Below are 22,107 nucleotides of genomic sequence, written 5' to 3' on the forward strand. Positions count from 1 at the left end.
CGCCCCTCCGGCAGGACGCGGGTCTACCCCAGCTGCTCGGAGCCCCGCCACTGCCCGCGCCCGCCGGGCGGGGCTGCCGCGCAGAGACCGGCGGAGCCCCGGAGGTGTGGCTGGGAGCCCGGTGCTGCTTTCGGAGGGCGCTCTGTCCGTGGAACAGATGGCGTGCCGTGGCGCGGGTGCCCCAGGCTGCGCCGCCACTGCAGGCCCTTGGCTGACACGAGCCTGCCCACCGGCTCCATCGTGCGTCTGCGCCTCCTACCGAGCGGCAGGCTCGGAGTAGTTCCTGCGGCTGCAAAGATGGGTTAGCCGCTGCCCTAGCGAGCGAATCCAATGGGCAGCTGTAGTGGACAGCGGTCGGAGCCGCTAATACCCCGCCTGATGTACCAGGAAAGCGTTTTGGAGGAGAGTTTTAACGGGCAAGAGTCACCAGCTGTAATTTCTGGCTGTTCCAGGCAAAGGTGATACAAATAAGGGCACCAAGCCATAAAACGTGGCAAACACAAACCAACCAATTGACAGCTTCGTATTAGTAGGTAAACTACAGGATCAAGAGGAGTCAGGGAGATGAGGTCCTCCTCATCCAAATCCAGAACGGTGCAGCATGCTCCCTTACAGACCGCGGGAATTACCTTCCAGAGACCCCCGCAATAGGTGAAAATCCACGATGTAGCCGCGTTATATTTATTATTCATACATATATTAAGGCTTTATAAACCCTTCCCACACTCGTATAAACCTTTCCCACACCCTTATAAACATTTCATATGCTTAAACACTTTCTACCCTCTTAAACCTATGAAATGTTATTAAGATGTAAAATTCCTTATGGGTACTCACCAGTGAAGTATGCTATAACTTGAATAGAGAGCTGCTGAACATATGGGCACAGTGCAGGAGAGCAAACAGAAGGATGCTACGTTCACTGAGCCAATCAGCACCCAGGATACAGAACACAGTGCTGTGGTTGGTCGCCTTCCATTCCATCAGCCCAGCAGCCTGCCGTGTACAATCTCATGTTGGCACAGTTGCCCAAGCCGTAGTGGCCTGCTGCCTTTCCACTGTGTACAGTACGGTATTTGTCCGCTGATGAAATACGTACTGTATTTTGTTTCAGTTTAATATTCTTTTAATATGTTTGAATTAACATTTTTATATTTTTATATTTTAAATTTTTTAGGCAGAAATAATTAAAATAAAAAATATATAAATGCATGTATACCACAAAAATCCCGCGATATAGGGAAAACTTCACGATACAGAATTAGATAAATATTTTTTTAAAAACCCGAGATACAGTGAAGCCACGATAAGTGAACCATGATATAGGGAGGGACGGCTTCTTCCACGTTTGGAATGATCTCAAACTGGGTAAATCCCAAAGAAATCTCCTTTTTCCCCACTCTGCCCACACACTGCAAATCTGCTCAGCCACACCTCTCCCATTTCATTCACCCAGTTGCTCAGGCCTAAAAACCTTAGCAGTGCCCTCAGCACTTTCCTCCCAGGACTGTATGTAACACATTGGTCAGGCCGGCCAGTCTGGCTTCAAAGTGTGTCCTTCCTGACCACCGCCTACCAACTTCACTACTGCCATCCAGTCCTGGACTGTTTTTCTCCTGGCTTCTGCTATAGCCTTTCATACAGGCAGACCTGCACATCAGCCAAATTGGCCTTTAAAATACAAAAAGCAAAGGTGATTATTGTACTCTGAACCCTTATTACTCTCCCCTTTCCCTCAGAGTGTACACTGTGTACAGTGGTAAGCATAGCTGCCTTCCACTGACCTCAGAATACATAGGCTGGCTTACATTCACCCATCCTTAACTGATCTGACTTTGCCTATCATGAGGACTTTGCAGCCCCCTGCTATGTTTGTGGGTTCTCAGCAGCTAAACCTGCCTCAGGACCTATTTGCTAGTTCCTACTGAGACTCTTCCAACTACAGTTATGTGGTTCTTCCAGTCAAAAAGAATAAATGAGTTAGAGAGCCAGGATCTTTTTGTTTTGTTTTATTGAGACGCGGTCTCACTATGTAGTCCAGGCTGGACATGAACTCACTATGTTTGTAGGCTGGCCTCCAACTCCCAGCAATCCTCCTGCCTCAGCCTCCTGAGTGGTGGGATTACACGCATGTACCACCTTGCCCAGCAAGAGCCAGGATCTTTTAGGATACTGTGATACAGGGTATTTTAGTAAAAAAAAAAACAAAACACTAGGGAGAGCCTGTGTGTCCCATGTTGGGTTTCCATTCACTGGTCACGTCATTGTGGTCACCACTTCTGGATTCCTAGATGCTGAGATCCTACGAGCCCAAGTACCTGAGAGTGCAGCTCAGACTGGGCAAGGAGCCCGCAGAGCAAGAACACACGGCCTGGCTCAGCTATCAGCCCACTCACTGAAGCTGTCCACAGTGCCTCTAGCTGTCCACAGAAAAGAGCAACACTGAGTGAAAATGTCCAGTAGTTATAGAGCAAGTATAACTGCATTTCAGGTAGTGTGATCGTAGATGTGGCAGTCAGGAGTTGGCACTGGTAATTTAACTGCCTGATTTTTTTTTTAAGCCTCTAGTTTTTTGGGGGATTGTGGTGCTGGGGATCAAACTCAAGATGTAAATTATAATGTCTGATGTGAGTGTCCTTTTAAGATCACAGTATTCTATCAAAATATATTTTGGGTCTGAAGTAATTAGAATATTGGGATTTCCCCTCCCCTCAATTTTATCCTAGGACAAGAGCGTTGTGTTGTCAAATATTAAAATATATTCTAAAGCAGTAAAAAAAGTTTTGGTTGTTTTTGTTGGTGTTTTAAGACAAGGCCTTGCTATGTTGTCCAGGCTGGCCTTAAACTCATGATGATAGTACTCCTCCCTCTCAACCTCCCAAGTGCTGGGATTCCAGATGTGTGCCCTTGTACCCAGCTGTCAAAAAATTTTTATGTGTGGTATTGATAGAGGAAGGTTAATGGGATGAGATAGAAGTACAGGAACAAAAGATTTTATATAATTGTATATTAATATTTCAGAGTAAAAAAATTGTAGAAGAAAATAGTTAAATGTTTTCTAAGGATATCCCCTTTACTCAAGAGTGGAAATGATAAAAACTGTTATAATTTCATCAAATAAAACATTGAAACTTTCTTCATACTAAAAAACATTATAAATGAAGTTAAAAGACCACATATATGACTACAAAAGTGTTAATATCCTGAATACATGGTAAACTCTTACAAACCAAAAAGTAGAAATTCAGTAGAAAAATTAGGTAAGGACATGGATGCCAGAGAAGAAATGCTACCTTCTCATGTATTAAATTCACAAGGGCAGCTTGTGACCTACTTCTGTTTGTGTTCTTTCCTTTGATTCCTAGCTATATCTTTATGTGTTTAAATCAGGTAGGTAGATACCCTCTCATGTCCTCCTCCCCTTCCAGTTCTCTTCATGCCTGTAACCATTATTCTTCCAAATAATCACTTTTCTCAAATTCTTTAAAATAGGGCTGGGATTTAGCTCAGCGGCACAGCGCCTGCCTGGCAAGCACAAGGTCATGAGTTCAATTCCTGGTACCGGAAGAACAAAAACAAACAAACAAAAAATTCAAATTCTGTCAAATAATCTTGGAATTTTGGTAAAAATTACATTTATAAGCCTAAAACTTTTTTGGGGGTACAACTGACATCATTACCGTATCCAACTTTTCGTTTTCAGGAGCGCAGTGTTTCTCCATCAGTGAAAGTTGAGCACCTTCAGTTAACTTTGTCATCATGTTATTCCCTGCTCCAGAAAGTCCTTAGTGGCTGACTCTCTCCTGTTCCTGTTCCCTCCCTTTTCCCACAGGGTTGCTTCTGCCTGCAGTGCCTCCCCTCCCCCTCCAAATTATGGCAGCTCAAGGTCCACAGCCTTGACAGCTGGACTGCCTATAGGGAGTACTCCCTCCTCCACCTTCTTAGTATTTATAGCAGTTCCCACTCACTTTGCAATTGTATTACTTTGTGGCATTTTTCCTGTTATTTTATTTCCTTCATTGCTACTTTATCTCCTTGTTTATTTTGTAAGCTTCTTTCAGACTCCTCTGTTCCACATTTCTAGTAGCTTCTGTGCTGTTCAATACAGTAGCCACTCCCCATATGGGGGTTTTGAGCACTTAAAATGTGGCTCTTGGTCCAGTTGAGATGACACTGTTTATTTTTGAGACAGGGTCTTGCCAAGTTGCCCAAACTGACCTTGAATTTGCAGTCTTTCTGCCTTCACCTCCCAAGTAGCTAGGATTACAGGCACATGCCACCGTGCCCTGCTGTCATGCACTTTTGAAAAATTTTCATTTTATTAGTACATGTGCACAGTACATAACGTTTACATTCCTTGTGGACAGTTGGTATGTGTACAGCATACATCTCAGTTCATTTTTCATCCCCTTTCCTTCCTCTCCCTCCCTGGGTCTACCTCTCTCTTAATCCTTTTGCTTGCGGGGGTGTCCTTGTTTTTTGTACATGTGTGTAGTGCATAATGTTTACACTCTTGGTGTGGAGCTGGGACATGTACATAACACACCCCAATTTCTTTTCTCATCCCCTGCCCCTCCCCTTCCCTGATACACATAATACTACCGGATTTCAAAGACCCAGTGAATGAGTGATTCTTATATTTATTCAGTATTGAAGGGATATGTCTTTGGATATAGTTGGTTGAATTAAAGTGTATTATTAAAATTAATCTCACCTGTTTCCTTTTTATCTTTTGAATGAGACGTGTAGAAAGTGTTCGTTGGCACCTGTGGCTCACCTTGTTGCTGGCCTTGTTTCTGTTGGAGCAGTCCTCTGTCTCATCATCTGAGCAGTTCTGACTCTTTTCCTTGGTTGCTGGGAAATGTGGGATTACTAATTAGTATCTCATTGGACAGGACCCAAATCTAGGAAACAAATGAATTATGGAAGAAACTCATCCGAATGTGAAGTACTAGCTTCAAATGCAATCTTCTCTAACTTTGTAAAAAGAAATAACTGACTTGGAGAGGAAGGGAGGAAAAGTGGGAACTTTCACCAATAAATGGCAAAATAAATTGGCTTCAAAACTAAAATATGAATATTGAAGATAGAGAACTACTATAGAGAACTAAAGGAATAAGGGGATTAACTCTAGGAGTTATAGGCATGTGCCATCACACCTGGAGAACTGTAGGAGTTCTGCAATGGACAGAAAAAAAATTTTTTTAATCTTAAATGGATGCTTGTGGCCAGATTACATAATAGCAAATTAACAGATTAGAGAATTTTGCCTCTTAACTAACCTGGGTGGGAATCTTCCCAATCTCTGGCTTTTTGCAGCTGTCCTATTTCTTTTTCTTCCTGTCTCTTCTTCCTTCAGGTGCTTTACATTCATTCTTCTAAAACAAAAAAAACTAATCGTAATATTCACATAAAAATATCAATTAAAGCACATGTAAGTTACATCGCTCATTTGCTTAATTCTCCTACAGTTAATTTTTGAATATAGCATGGCATAGAAATGTTATTTTGTTACAGATAGTTAAAGCACTATTTCTTGAATACTTCATTACTTTCTTAATGATTTAGAATGACAAAGAGCTTGCTATGAGCAAGGTAGTCTTTTTTGAGAGCCTTGCTTGTATTTATATTCCTGGTTATTTTTACCTCCTCATTATTTTTTAAAGATTTTCCTCATTTTTAGGCATTTTTAAATGAATTGTTTCTTCTTTTATTAATAAGGCCATTTTAACAAAAATAAGTTAGCACCAGGCGTGGTGGCACATACTTGTAATCCCAGCACTCAGAAGGCTGAGGCAGGAAGATTGCCATGAGTTTGAGGCCACCCTCAGCTACATAGTATGTTCAAATCCAGTTTAAACTGTGCAAATAAGTTAATTTTCTTCATGGATCTCTGATTTTGTGTGTGTGTGTGTGTGTGTGTGTGTGTGTGTGTGTGTGTGTGTGTGTGTGTGTGTGTGTGTCTGTGTGTGTCTGTGTGTCTGTGTCTTTCTGGGAGTTGCGACTCTCCTAAAAACAAGTACCCTGTCATTTACTTTAAGAACAGGAGTAGGGAAGTGTGATGGCACATGCCTATATTTGAGCACTGGAGTTCAAGGCCAGCCTGGGCTACGTGGCAAAAAAAGAAAAAAAAGATTGGAGGAGTTAGCAATTCTCTTTCTTCCATTTCTCACCAAGGATATCACTTATAGGTGTCTTTCAGGTTGCAAAAAGGATGGAAAAAAGGATTTGTGCACTCTGCCCCAAAGGCTCCGACTATAGTGTACTATACTTTGCACAATCAGAGAATATAGCTGCTCATGAAAATTGTTTGGTAAGTTACTTGAAACTACTTGAGTATTTTTAGGGTCAGACATCCCAGAAGAGATGAACAGTACTTTGGATGCAAGAAGCAAATAGTTGGCTGTGGTTTGGGCTTTTAAGTGGAGAGGTATAGTTTCTAACTTTAAATTGCCTCACATATTATTACCTTTATTGCTTTTATTTATAACTGATGAAACACAATAAAAGAAATTATGATGAAACTTCTTCAAAGATATTTTGATTAAGGATTTCTAATATAACAGAAACCTAAAGACTTTCTACCCAGATTATTATATCACACTTTACAGATTCTTTAAATCTGTGTAGATAAACATTGCTCTACATCTTTCATTTTAAATATAATATCCAATTGCATGACTATGACACTATTCAACTAGTCTCATGTGAATAGGCATTTAGGCTTTACCCATCTTCTTAATCTGACTAGCAACTTATCAAAACACTCAGAGTCTCCTTATACATTCAAGAGTATTTTTAGTCTGTGGTACATAGCTAAGAACAGAATATCTGGGGCATACAAGGGGCAATTTGTACTTCACTAAATTCATCAGATTGCTCTCCGATTTGTACCAAATTTGGCTTCTACTCTTGTTTCAGAATATAGTAAAATCTTGGTTTGCAAGCATAATTTGTTCTGGAAACATGCTTGTAATCCAAAGCGTTTCTGTATCAAAGTGAATTTACCCATAAGAAATAATAGAAACTCACCTGGTGCATTCCACAGCCCAAAAATATTCATATAAAAATGATTACAATACTTTAATATAATACAAAATAATAAGGAAAATGGAAAATGTAAAGAAAAATAAACAAATTAACCTGCACTTACTTTGGAAGCCTTTGTGGCTGGGGTAACAGAGACAAAAGAGAGGAACACAATTTTTACTATATTACTAATGGAACCACTCCTGTCTGTTGCCTCAATGAAATCTATTTCTCTCCATGCAACTTTAACAAGGAACCTATCCAAGGACATTTGCTTTTGCCTCCTTTTGAGGATTTCATGGAAATGTGACATTGCATTGTTGTTAAGCAGATTCACCACTCACACTGCTACAGCCTTACTCCAGTGATGCTTTTGTCGAAGTTTTGCAGTTTCCCACATTTTACACATCTCCCTAATTTCATTTGAAGTGAGGGGTTCCGCCACTTCTTTTTCCTCCTCTGCAGACACGAGATTCTCTGTAACATTCTGCTGTTGGGAGATGATCACCCACAATCCCCGCAGCGAAGAAGGGGGCGGTGGTGGGAGAGAGACAAGAACCATTGGCTCGGTTGTGATCCCGTGGCATTTGGCGTCGTGTGCTACTCATATTGCAAGACATTGGTCATTTATCAAGTTAAAATTTATTAGAAGTGTTTGCTCGTCTTGTGGAACACTGATGGAACAACTTACAATCCAAGGTTTAATATTTTTCTCTTCATTGTTGCCATGTTCTGAAACTTTTTCCTGTCTGACTTGTATAAAATAGTGTCTCTTTTATTTGTGTTCCCTGATTACTAGGGGCTGCATATTGATTCCTGTGCGTATGCACTATTCTAGCTTCTGCTTCTGTGAATGTGTGTCTATGGTCTGTGCTTCATCTTCATCTTTGTTTTTCTTTATATATATTTATATAAAAATAGATACTGATGCTCTATTGTACATTTTGGCTTTTAATTTTATTTATGGTATTTTTTATAAGAAGCTCATAATATAATTAAATTCGTCATTATTTTCCTTATAATATTTGTGTTCTTTTTCCACTAAGAATTTCTTTTCTTGTTAGGTATGGTGGCATATTCCTGTAATCCCAGAACTCAGGACACTAGGGCGGGAGGATTGAAAGTTCAAGGTATCTAGGCTACATAGGAAGACTGTCTCCCCCCAGAAAAGTTTTTTTCAGTATGGAGGATCTATCTTTTTTCTATAAATTTTGAAATCTTGCTTTTGTCATTTTCTACAGGAATTTTACTATTGTGTAAAGTAAAAATCTGACTTTATTGTATTTTGTATTTTCCATACCATTAACAACTTTTTCTACCATTTTTTTTGCATTTTTTACTAATACATGTTTGTAGTACATTTATATTCCTTGTGGAGAATTGGTGCATGTATATAACATAACATCTGAATCCCATTTTTATCCCCTTTTCTTTTCCTCCCTTCTCCCTCCATCTCCTCATCCCCGTCCTTTGTGTGCGTGCGTGCGTGCCTGTGTATGTTAGCGATACATAATGCTACATTCTTTGTGTGGAGTTGGTACTCATACATAATACCTCTGAATTCCTTTTTTCATCCCCATTCTCTCCCCGACCTCCATCTTTGATCCCCTCCCTTTTGAGAAAGATCTATCTCCTTACTTCCTACTATCTTTTATTTTGCACTTTATTTATACTTCGGGTTTCTCATATCAGAGAAACCTTCACTGTGGCTTTTGACAAGTCTTTTTCTCACCAATTTGTAGCAATAGTCACAATTATTTTGTGCTTACTGTATGTAAAGCAATGTTCTGGGAAGTTTATCTACATTAAATTATGAACACTATTGTGTAAAGTAGGTAGTTGCTGTTGCTGTCTGCACACTAAAGGTGAAGCAGCTGAGGCACCAAGACATTAAGCCATTTTCCCAAGATCTCACAGCTGTATGAGTATCTTCAACCACGCTTTCATGGCTGTCTGGGTGTCCTGAATCAGTTAAAAAACATTGACCTTTCATGGTTCATTTTGACGTTGGGAAAGAGTTATGCCAGATCTAGAGATTAAGGTTTTTAAGAGCCTACTTTACCTTTGGCTGGCAATCAGCAGTAGCATTCACCATATTTTTGATCATAGTAGTAGAGACACTCCTGAAAGAAAACTTCCAGAACTACTTCAGAACATGACAAGATGATGGGATAAGTGTGTTCAGAGTGAGAGGGATTAATGGCAATATATCATTTACTGTAATAAAATATTCACTATATATTTTGCTCACCTTTTGTGTCATTTGTCCTGAACCTTCAAGAGTATTTTCTACAGACAAGGACATTATCTCACATAATCATCATTCAACCATCAAAATTAGGAAATTAACTATCTGTTAATATGTGTTGAATCACTATCATGTAATCCTCAAACCACTGAGGTTTCACCTAGTGTCCTGATATTCCTAACAAAGGATTTCAGTTAGTGGGCTGCATTTAGTTTTCATGTCTCCAGCGTTTTTCTTTTAATCTGCTCTTAGTGGGTTATGTACTTAGATATTTTTATTAAGTCATTCTGAGATTACCATGATGTACAATTCTAATATATTGATATATTGTTAATGTTGATTGACTACTATTTTTAGTTAACATTATTGGTATGATTTTCATAAAACAAAATGCACCTGTTTTTAAATGTACAGTTTGGAGAGTTTTAAGAGAGGTACCATGTAACTACCATGATTGAGATACAAAACACTTCTATTGTCCCAGAAAGTTTTCTCGTGTCTTTTTGCAATCAATTCCTCCAAACCCTAAGTCTCCATTAGTTGGTCTTATTTTTCCTCAAATTTCATACAGAAGGAATTCTACAGCATGGACTCTTGTGTGTGGATTCCTATACTCTGTGGTGTTCGGGAGATTCATCCATGTTGTGTGTACATTTGGACCTTACTATCTTCAGGTTCCATGTCCATGGATACAACCAACTGCAGATTGAAAATACTCAGAAAAAAATTTTATTTGTACAGACTTTGTTCTTGTCATTATTCCTTAATACAGTGTAACAAGCACTTATATAGCATTTACATTGCATTAGGTAAAATAAGTAATCTAGAGATGATTTAAAGTATATAGAAGCGGGCTGGGGATTTAGCTCAGCGGCAAAGCGCCTGCCTGGCAAGCGCAAGGTCGTGAGTTCGGTTCCCGGTACCGGAGAAAAACCAAAAACCAAAAAAAAAAAAAAAAAAATTAAAGTATATAGAAGCATGTTTATAGGTCTTACGCAACTACTATATGTTAAATAAGGGACTTCAGCATTGGAGAGTTTTGGTATCTAAAGGGGTCCTGGAACCATTTCCCCAAGAATACTGAGGGATGGCTCTGACTGCATTTGCATCCTTTTTATTTTTTCATTGTATTTTATTATCTGGATGTCATAACTTATCATTTACCTAATGATGGACATATGTGTTAATTCTAGTTTGGGGGTATAGTGATAAATCTGTTATGAACATCTGTATGTGAGTCTTTCTGTAGGTATAGGCTTTTATTTCTTTTGGGTAAATATCTAGAGGTAGGATTGAGGGTGTTTTGTTTTTTTCTGGCAATACTGGATATTGAACCCAGGACCTTCCTACTAAGCTACATCCTCAGCCCTTTTTTTATTTTTCATTTTGAGACAAGGCCTCTCTAAGTTCCTAAGTTGCCCCAGCCTTACAGAACACTGGAACTGCAGTGTGTGTGCCACATCTGACTTTTGCCCATCTTTAACTGAATTGATTAAGTTACTGTTTTCTGTACACAAGCCTTTTGTCAGATATAGGATGTTCTACATACTTTCTCCTAGTCTCAGACTCTGTTTTCTAAGCAGTGCCTTTTCAAAAGAAAAAAAAACAATTTTAATAAAGTTCAACTTTATAGTACCTACTTTTTATAAGAAATCATTCCTATGCCAGTTGCATTTAAAAAATCATGATGCCTTTTGTTATTTGTATATATGTGTTTTATGGACCTTCAATTGAGAAAGTAAGTTGGATCCTTTTGCTTTCATGTGGCACATACAAACTTGAGCCAGCTTAAAGAGGGTTAAAATAAGGTTGCAGAGGTACTTCACGGCTCCTAAAGGCAAAGATGGATGCAGGTCCAAGAAAGAGAAGCTGCAAAGCCAGCAAGAATGTCCTTTCTCACTGGGTGTGATGGTGCAGGCCTTTAATCTCAGCACTCAGCAGAAGGATTGTTGTGAGTTCAAGGCCATTCTTGGTTACAAAGAGTGTTCAGGTGAACTGCATAGCGAAACCCTGTCTCAAAGAGACCAAAAAAACAAAAGAAACAATGTGCTTTCTCCCGTTCTTATTTTTGCTTTTCTTTCTTTTCACGCTGGCTTGCTCTGACTGCATAGCTTTAGCTGTTGTTCAGAGCCTAGTATACCTGCCTAGGATAGGGAATCAGAGTGGCCCAGCCTCAGTGTCAGGGTCCACATAGGTCCAGTTAGCCAGTGGGGGTCAGTTACAAAGTATAAAATATGCCTGAGATCAAGGTCACTTTATGGTTGGTTAATATATCCCCAGAAGAGGTCAATCCATCTTCTACTCTTGGTGTACTTTTTGGTACCATTGCCTGACTTACAGCTTTTAAGTATTACTTTGTGCATACTCTGGATTTTTTTTCCTAATTTGCAGCTGTATTCTTCAGCACTTGTGGAATGTGAGGACCAGGATCCACTTAATAGTGACAGAAATTTTGATGTGGAATCAGTAAAGAAAGAAATCCAGAGAGGAAGAAAGTTGGTAAGTAGAAATGGTTCTATTTCTCCTACAGGATGACCATACTCTGGGAGGTACATTCAAAAGAAAGTTACTTGACTGATAAACCAGGGATAGGGAAGCATCTTGGACAGCTGAAAAAAGATGGACTGTATTAGAAACTTAGATTTAAGTGAACATTCAGTATTTTAAACTACCACTTCATCGGTAAAGTACATAAGAGTCAGATTGCTTTTGGCTGTAAGTGGAAGAAACCCTAAGTCAAACTGGCTTTAACAAAAAATGCTTTGTTTCTCTTAACCAGAAGAAGCAGCAGCTTAGCGGCCTGATGATAGCATCAAGGGCCCAGGTTCTGCCCTCCGTCCCCAACAGCAGCTTGTCCCCTCATAGCCATAGGGTGGCTGCAGGCAGCAACTGAAGCATCAAGTTTTCATGGTCATAACGCTCTTTCTGCACCAGTTGCTAGGCGCGGCCATAAATGGTCATGATCTACCTTGGAGCTCAGGTGGTAAGGGGCCCCCAGGAAGGAAGGAGTGCTGAGGAGTTACCCCACTGGGTCTATTGAGTTCACAAACTCCCTCAGTAAAAGGGAGTTCACAAACTCCCTCATTCACAGCTCTGCAGGCAGGACAGCAAGTGGAAATCACAGTAAGATTAATGACCAGGAACAGGTTTCTTTAACCTTCAGAAAATGTCAGCATCAGCAGCATCTTGAGTGAGGTGTTACGTATATGCCTTGCTGTGTGTAAGCACCGTGCTGTGGGTCCATAGGTCTAATGCTGCTCATTTTGTAAGCAGAAGTTGAAAGTCCAGAGTAAAAGAAGACAGTCCAGATAGATTCTACAAATTATGCTTTCTCAGATGGTGTAGGTAGTACTGTAGTAGATCCTAAGCCAAGGCATAAAAAGGAGTGCGTAGATTCCGCCCTTGATGTTCATACTGTGTTAGCCATTGGAAAGACTGGACACGGGCAAAATTTCTGCTGACAGGGCAACGGGAAGGCCACTAGAGTCCACTTAAGAGCTTTGGACTTGGTAACATGAGTGAACAGCGAGCCCATCTACTTAGAAAGTAGCAGACAGACCTCTTTTGAAAGATCATCTTTGCTGCTCTTTGTTAACTGGATTTATGTGGGGTTAGGTGGGTAGAGTTACGAGAACCACCTTGAGATTCCAGAGATTGTCCACGTCTGAAGAACTCAGTCTGAGGACTGAGGGAAGCTGACTAGAAAAAGAATAATTAGAAGGAAGCAGAGGGTCCTGAGGGTTTTTGCCGACTTGGGGATGCGGACTTCCCTACTGGGGAAGACTTTGGCATACATTGGAAGTGTAGGATAAAAGAGAGGTGTGCAGAGTCACTGAAAGTCATCACTCCCTAACAAGTGATTATGGAAGCTTTGGTATATACGGGCAGGGACAGGACCCACACGCTCAGAGGGGAAGCAGGCCTCTGGGTGGACAGCTTGATAAGTGCGTTAAGAGGGGCAGCACCACCCTCACAAGCAGCCTCCTTCCTGCATTTGCATCTCTGCATCCCTTCCTAGTTGGGGGGGGCGGGCGGGACAGGGAAAGGAAGACTGGAAAGGATTCCAGCAAGAGAGAACGGGATATGCAAACGTGTGAAAAGCTTCAAAGAACAAGGTACACTTGTGAAACTGTAAGCATGTGCCTCCATGGTATTTATTTTCTGTACTGTTTCTTGGAATTCTAGAGAGAGTAACAATTCAGGAAGCCACTCCTTTGTGGTCAGATAATGAATCTATTCTGGGTTTTCACTGTAAGTAATGCTGCAACAAACATCTCTGTACATATATCCTGTGTGCCTGTTGGAGTGTTTCTATAGCCGTCTCCTGGAAGTAGAATTGCTGAGTCAATTAAAAATGCTGAACCATGCTGGCCATGATGGTGTACACCTGTAGTCCCAGGTACTCAGGCCGAGGCAGGAAGATTGCAAGTTTGAGTATAGGCAAGACGCCTTAGCAAGATGCTGTCTGAAAATCAAAGGGCTGGGAATGTAGCTCAGTGATAGAGCATACAGTGAATTGTGCTAACGAACTGTCCCCTGGGAAAGGTTTTACCAATTTACATCTCTGTGTATTTGACAGAAAGCACTTTTTCCAGCTCTACAGGGAATAAATATTGCTACTTTTGTTAATTTTGGCAAATGTGATAGACTTTGACCTTCTAGCATTGGTGACTTCTCCCTCATCACTAGAGGTTGAACATTGTTTCTCCTTAGGCCTCACCCCGTTCTAGCAGCTCTTTACCAATGCCTTTGCAGTCTGTGGCCCTTGACCAGAAAGGCCTTCTTTCAGCCACACTAGCCCCGCTCCCACTACACATAATTACCACTTCCTCATTTAGCTGGCCGGCAGAGCCCAACCCTGTGTAAACATGTCCATTGGTCGTCCGCATACACTCAGCAGCACCAGCACTTGAGCAGTTGAACAACTGGAGAAAAAACCACACATGTGCTTACTGACTAGATTCATGGCCCCAAAGCTCAGAAGGGCCCTCATCACTGCCTCGTACTGTGTCTTTGCTTTACCCTCCACATTTACTGTTTCACATCCTCTCATCTTTTTTAAACCTCTAACCCTGCCTCCTAGCCTCGAGCTAATGGCGGTCCTTATTTAACCCCTTCACCTGTATTCCTCACCCAGGGGTCCACAACCCTGCATCTTGAAGTAACTTTCTAAAATTTCCTAGACACACATTCCAGGTGTCTCCTACCTTTCTGGCTACTTCTTCCCAGACACCCTGGCTGCTTTCTCTTCTTCTGCCCAGCTTTGGAGATTTGGAGCCACTCAAGACTCCAAGAGATTCTTGGGCTCCTTCCTGGACCTGAGCATCCTTCCTGGTGGCTTCATCCAGTTCCCTGGCTCAAACACTATGTGTATGTCAGGGACTTGCAAATCAGTCTGTATCTTCTGCCCCGTCCCCTTGCTAGAATTCCAGGCTACCAACCTGATACATGTGCAAGGACTCCGAAACTGTCTCATGTTGAGCTCACCTATAATACAGCTCCATCCCCGTAACACTTCATCCAAACCCGCAGCTCCTTCACCCCTGCAAACAGGCACCACTCATCTGCCAGGCAAGGCAGAAATCTAATGATTCTCTTTTCCTCGTCACTCCCAGCCCAGCGTCAAGCCCATCAGTGACATTTCCTAGACATACCTTGCGTCCTCTACCCACTTTTCTCTCAGCATTACTAATCCACTAAATGAAGTTGGATTTCTCTCTCCATGGTTGTTGATGATTACTGATACCTTGTTTCTCTCCTGCCATCCTACCCAGCTCATTCTATCCCTACCCAGTTCATACAGCAGTCACAATAACCTCTTAGAAACAATCATTTTCTGTTCCCCTTGTTCTGACCTGTAAGCCCTTCATGACAGGGCCTGAGACTTCTTCTGCCCAATTAAGGCTCTAAGAACAAGAGACTGTCCTTCTTGTCCTTCTAGTAAACTTGCTAGAGGGACACTCAATCTTGTCTTAAGGATTAAGAGGCCTCCACTTACAATCTCTTTTCCCCAGCTTTGCTATACTAGGGATTAAACCAGGGCTGGATCAAATCTCCAGCCCCTGGTTTTGAGACATATCTTACTAAGTTGCTCAGGTGTGCCTCAAACTTACGACTTTCCTGCCTCAGCCTCCCAAGTAGCAGGGATTGTAGGTCTGATGCTCAGCTCATTCCCCTACTTCTTTGCATGCTTGGAGCTTTTTCTTTCCTTCTGTTCAAGGCCAGCCTGAACTATGTAGTGAGTAGTTCAGGCTGGCCTTGAACTATGTAGCCCAGGCAGCCCTTTAATCTTACAATGATCCTCATGCCTCAGCCTCCTGAGTGCTGGGATTACACGTATGTGCTCTTATGTCTGCCCTGCTTAGAGCTCTTAATGTTCAAACCTCTGCTTTTCTATCATTTCCTTTAGAGATGCACTTTACTAACCATCCAGTCTGAAGGAGGGACCCAACGATACTGTCACTTTGCCTTTTTGTTTTGTTTTGTTTTGTTTTGTTTTTTTGAGACAGGGCCTTGCTATGTAGTTCAGGCTGGTCTTGAACTTACTGTATAGCCCAGGCTGGCCTTGAATTTGCAGCAGTCCTCCTACCTTAGCCTCTTGAGTGCTGGGATTACAGGTGTGTGCCAGCACATCTGGCTATTTTGCCTAATTGTAATTTCATACAATGCATAAAGTACATTTGTGAAATGTTTTTATTTTTATTTGGGCTTTGTGGGTAGTTTTTTGCCATGCTGGACGTCAAAGCCAGAGTCTTGTGCATGCTAGACAAATGCTTTACCACTTAGTTACACCCCCAGAGAACCATGCAATGTTTTAAAATTTGTTTTTTCTTTTGGATCACTGTACATTCTCCCTACTGGAATATAATATTTGCAGCAGTCCTCAGAGAACCATGCAATGTTTTAAAATTTCATTTTGTTCACTACTGTTTTCCCTGATCCTCAACAGTCCCACATCACAGCGGCTACATACTACAGAAATACTATGTACTAGTATGAACTTCAAACAAATACTTATTAGCCATTTGTATTTCTACACGTTGCCTGTTACTGTTCTCTGTGGGTTATCTGAATGCTAACACTAATATGCTGCAAACATTTTTCTATCTTTTCCTTTTAATTTCAGATGGTATCCACCACCATGAAAATGGAAGTAAACTTTTTTAATATTGTCAGATCTGGCTTTTTCTTCTTTGCTTCTGGGCTTTCTGCCTGCCTTAGGCTCAGTATCATGCCTTTTTTTCTGAGACAGCGTCGCACCATGTAGTTCAGACTGGCCTCCAACGCGAAGCAATCCTCTTGCCTCACTCTTCCCCACGTCCAGTGCTGGGATTACAGCAGGTGCCACCACACCCACCAATGCCACGCTTCTTTCTCCTGTATTTAATTTTTTAAAAAAAGTTTATTGTTTTGCTTTAACCAGTTAGAATGTTAATCTGGGTAGAATTTATGTAGGAGTATATTTATTTTTTTCCTATACCAATAGCCAGTTGGTCTTCCCCAAATTAAATTACCATTCTTATATACTCTGATAAGGAGTTCCTCCTTTATTTTATTTCTCACATACATTTGGATTTTTAGCTATATTCTTGCTTGTACTGACCTTGGGATATTGGGATTTTTTAGAGAACTTTTTGTTTTGTTTCGTTTTTTTCCTGGTACTGGGAATCGAACTCATGACCTTGCGCTAGCCAGGCAGGCGCTGTGCCGCTGAGCTAAATCCCCAGCGCCTCACCTTGGGATATTGTATGAGCAATCTCCTGTTTGGCGAGGTGATCTCATTCTTTAGCCAGAGTATGATGGCAATTAGCCTTGAGTGTGGCTGGATTCCCCTAAACCAGCCAGGCTTCTGTGGCCACGCAGTGAATGCCTAATTATCTCTACACCACTTTCACGTGCAGGGTATCAGATAGAGAAAGTGAGGGTTCAAATAAGTTAGAAGTAAGAAACCGTATTAGCCTGGCGTGGTGGTATATGCCTGTAATTCCAGCACGAGGGACACAAAGGCAGGAGGCTCACCTTGAGTTTAAGACCAACCTGGGCTACATAGATAGTTCAGGGGCAGCCTGGAATACATAGTGAGATAAGACCCTCAAAAAAAAAAAAGGAAAGAAAAAGCTGTTTTTGCTTAATTTGTTGTTTTGTTTTTTGGCCCTACTACGTAAATTCCAAACCAACAAAGTTCCCCTTGTTTATCTCATATTATCAACAGCAACTCTGTAGGACAGTCATTGTTACCTCAGGGAGGAATTTGAGTTTTCAAGAGAGAATGACTGGCTCATAGCTCTGAGTCAGGTCAGGAGCTGCTTTTGCCTCAAGCTCAATGCTCCTGGCTTGCCTAGAGCTGGACAAGTTCACCAGCTCTGCTTTATAGATTTTTTTTTTTTAAGTACTGGGGACTGAACCCAGGGGCCTCTGCACCGAACTACATCCCCAGCCCTTTTTTTTATCAAATTTTGAAACTGGGTCTTACTAAATCCTGTCTGAGCTGGAACTCACAGTTGGCCTACCTCAGCCTCCCAGGTGCTGAGATTAGAGGCGTGCACTGCCACTCCCATTTTAGAAGTCTCATTGTTCAAAAACTATTTTCTGCTTTTAATCAGATCATTACAAAACAGTCTGTGCCAAGCAACCTAGTTGGCTGAGTTTTTGCTGAAAGTTCCAAATGAGTGGCCAAACGTAAGTAGTAACCTTTGTACTGATGGAATTTTGCTGTTGATGTCCGAGATAAAATCATAGGGCTGCTGCCTTAAATACCTTTAATGATACTCTTAAATTTTAACAAACATTATGGAAAAACAGATGCTTATTTAGAAAATCTGTTCTTCTGTAGAAATGCACACATTGTCGTAAAAAAGGAGCCACCGTGGGATGTGATTTAAAAGCCTGTGCCAAGAATTACCACTTTTTCTGTGCCAAGGAGGACAAGGCATTTCTACAGGTGGACGGAGTCCGGGGAACTTACACGTAAGGAAACAGTTCTGCAGCTACCTTTGGGGGCTGGGAAAAGAAATGGTCAGATTAAGACAAGGAAACTTTTAAAGCTAAATTTATGTAGTTTTCACATAAGAACATGGTTTGGGGGATACTCTGTCGGAACCCAACTTTACACCTCCTCTGAATATCAGAGGAAGAAAATGCAAGGTTTTGTTTTCCTTTTTAAAGATTTCCCTGCAGCTGGGCATGGTGGTGCATCCCTGAAATCCCAGCACTCGGGAGGCTGAGGCAAGAGGATTGCTGCAAGTTCAGGGCCAGCCTGAGCAACATAGCAAGACCCTGTCTCAAAAACAAACAAAAGATTTCCCTGCAACCCAGCCTTCCTCGTAGGCAGCATCGCTTGTCAAACTGGCATGAACAGCCTGACGCAATGATGGCAAACCTTTTAAAACTTCCAGGGGTAACAGCTGACTACCTGTGCTGGCCTAAAGGATAAGCAAAATAGGGACCAGTTCAAACCTGTGCTCTACGAACAGGAAGAGGTCTTTACTTACACAGCTATGGCTTTAACTGTCTTTCCCATCTTGTGTGTGGAGTAAGTGTAATTTCCACCATCATACTGATAGTCACTTGTCATTATGTTCTAAATAGGATCGGTGTTAGAAGAACCTTTTTCTTTTTTTTTCTGTTTGTTTTTTTTTTTTTAAGAACCTTTCTTAATATGATTTTTGTAAGACTTAGTATTCTTCAAATGATTTTTAAAAATTCCCTTCAGAGGCTGAGCCCCCTCCTTATAACAGGTGTATATCCTCTTAGTGATACAGGCTGTTTTATTAACTTAATAACCAGTTTATGCCAGAATATTTTAAGTGCTTTACAATGTAAATTCATTTAATTTTCACAACAGTCCAGGGTGATAGATGCTCCTATGCCCATTTATACACGAGATGACTGAGGCCCTGAGCCACTTAGTAACTGGTCCATCCATACAAAGACTGAGACACAGACTGAAACCAGGTTGGCACCTGGTAGGAGAAGCAGAAGGGCCAGCATGAACAGATTCACACAGAGGGCTGGGAGCAGGTCAGCTTTCCATGAAAGGAGCCTGGCCCCAAGTTGAGGATTGTTGGCAGTGGGGCATGGGTGGGGCGGAGGGTCATCACCGTGTTTTCTGTAGTTTTCTCTGTTGGAAGAAACCTAAGTTCTTGGCAAATGAAAGTGCCTGGCAGTTCCAGAACCTAACGCGGGACGTTAACGTTGAGGGGATGTTGCTGCGAAGGCTGCCGGGAGGAAGCTGCCCGCCCCCAGCACTGCGCCCAGCTGTCAGCCCCCCGGGACGAGGGAGACTGCAGCTGGACGGAGATGGACGAAGACGGGACCTGAGCTGCTCATTACAGTTCACTCAGTTTTCAGTTCACCTTGCTTGCCGTGCTGCTTTTCTTTGTTTTGCTTTCGGTACCGGCAATCGAACTCAGAACCTCGCGCTTGCCAGGCAGGCGCTGTGCCACTGAGCTAAATCCCCAGCCCCCGTGCTGCTTTTCTTTTTGGACTGATTAGTCCTTTGTAGAATTAGGTTCTTTGTAGAAGAAAATGTAAAATCTGGTGGAGATACCGGTTGGCTTTGCAAAGTACTTTTTCCCCAAATTAAGGCATGCAGTTTGGTGCTATTCATCGTTGAAAGTGAGATTTTTGTGCAGTCAGTTGGAAATTGGTATGTCTTAAAAGACGCAGGAAACGGGCACGGTCGCACACACCTGTAATCCCACCACTCTGGGAGGCGGAGGCACAAGGATCGCGAGTTTGAGACCAGTCGGGGCAACTTAAGTGATTTAGCAAGATCTTGTTGCAGAGTATAAAGTTACAAGAGAGTTGGGGTGGGGTGTGGAAGGCTCTGGGTTCAATCCCCAGCACCACAAAAGAAAAACACTTTGGATCTTTAAGCATCTCTATGAAGTCAAATGCCCCTAACCACTGTGTATGAACTAGTGCTGCTGAAAATACTTACTCAGCACTCCTTCACACAACATATCTTTCTCAAGCTTAGACAGCACAGAAGACATCTGACAGCCTTATCTTTAAAATACACTTTTGTTTTTGTTTTGAGAGGGGGGTCTACCTCTGTAGTCCAAGCTGGCCTTGGATTCACTGTGTACCTCTGGCTGGTCTCAATCTCAGGAGAGCAGCAATCTTCCTGTCTCATCCTCCAGTGTTCTGGAATTACAGGTGTCCATGCCTGGCTGATTTATGTAGTTATATTATTGTTTGTTTGTTTTTTTAGACAGTGTCTCATTATGTAGTTCAGGCTGACCTTGAACTCACTACTTAGCCCAAGGTGGTGTTGAACTTTGGTGATCCTCCTGCTTCAGCCTCCCATGGGATTACAGGCATGTGTACTACCCCCCCCCGCTAAAATAGATATTTAAACTATAGCAATTATAAGAAAATAAACATATTTGAAAACCGTATGTTAAAATATTTGATGATTCTTTGAAATTGATTATTTTCAGATTGTTATGCCAACAACATGCTCCAGAATCAACCATCACTCAAAGTGGTAAGTTTCTCAGATTTCATACAGCATGTTTAAAGAAAAATATTTAAATAAGACATGGAATGTCTGATTTATTAGCCTCATGGAATTAAAATACAAATTGAGTTATAATTTTACATACTTAGCAGATTATCAGTTTCTTTGTGTGTTGTGTGGTACAATTGACTAGCTTTTCCTCTTGGTGAACTAGACCTATTCTCTTGGCCATTCATTGGTATATTCCATCCTTATTATAGGACTGTCTTAGTTACTTTTCTCTCATTGCTGGGACAAAATACCTGATGCCCAAAATTAAGGAAAGAAAGGTTTATTTAGCTCATAGTTTGTGGAGGTTTCAGTCCATAATCAACTGGCTCCAAGGCAGGGTGGCACATGGTAGAGGGCAACAGTCCAAGGTAGTAGAAGACAGCAAAAGCAACATGAGCAAAAGGGGTGGGGGCGGAGCAAGCCTCTTTTCCTCCCTTGTGCTGTATGCTGGCTATTGGCCCACACCATCTCTGGGACCTCCTCTTGCACAGTCTCAGGACCTTTACAAAGTGAGGACCCTGGCTCCCTGCTGAGTCCCGTGGTTAAACTTCTCCAATTGACACAATGAACAACCTCCTACAGCAGGAAGGGTGTGTCCTTTACACCCAGGATGTAGAACTGCTGAGTTAGTTAAGCTTCAAGACTTCAAGCTGACACAATGTATCAAGTGTTACAAGGACTAAATTAAGACAAATTAAGCTTTGACTTTTGTAATTATTTCCCTTCTGTAAAAATAATAGAATTTTCTAGGGATAAAATTAGTAAAGTGCTGATGAAAACTCTTAAGAATGAGGAGCTGGGGATTTAGCTCAGTGGCACAGTACCTGCCTGGCAAGTGCAAGGTCATGAGTTTGATTCCCAGTACCGGAAAAAAATAAAATAAAAAAAAAATGTATGATATGCACTTCATTTTAGTTAAGGTAGATTGGATCTTGGATAACTGGAGTTATGGGATGTATATTTGTTCTTGAGTGGTCTCAGTGTACTTCTGGAGCAAGTGTTTTATCATCACTAAATGCAGAACATTATGAATTGGAATCCGGACCTCTTTGGAAAAAGATTTAGTTCTGTGTTACGCCATTGCATTTCCTGGTGGCACACAGCACTCTCTAAACATTATTTAAGCCATTACCCTTGGGAAATACCATTAAAAATTGCTCTAGATCAGTGCTTACTGGCAAAGAGGATGATGACAATAATGTATGTAGTTTTAAAAAGCAAATTATTGTGAACTGGAGTTGTGGCTCAGTAGTACAGCACATGGTAAACATGTGCAAAGCCCTGGGTTCAATCTTCAGTACCACCACAAAATATA

At 41.5% G+C, this 22,107-nt stretch overlaps 1 protein-coding gene across 1 annotated transcript in view; it reads left to right on the plus strand.

Annotated features, from left to right (window-relative positions):
* Phf11 (PHD finger protein 11) overlaps positions 1-22,107 on the plus strand; it is a gene marked incomplete in the record, with an annotated part of 29,649 nt that overhangs the window by 389 nt on the left and 7,153 nt on the right. The window contains 4 exon segments of the mRNA XM_005387593.2: positions 6,192-6,313; positions 11,669-11,776; positions 18,111-18,244; positions 20,722-20,768. Coding sequence (XP_005387650.2) covers positions 6,192-6,313; positions 11,669-11,776; positions 18,111-18,244; positions 20,722-20,768 — 411 coding nt within the window.

This window comes from Chinchilla lanigera, unplaced genomic scaffold (genome assembly GCF_000276665.1).
Source record: "Chinchilla lanigera isolate Chin_1 unplaced genomic scaffold, ChiLan1.0 scaffold00030, whole genome shotgun sequence".
Taxonomy (NCBI): domain Eukaryota; kingdom Metazoa; phylum Chordata; class Mammalia; order Rodentia; family Chinchillidae; genus Chinchilla; species Chinchilla lanigera.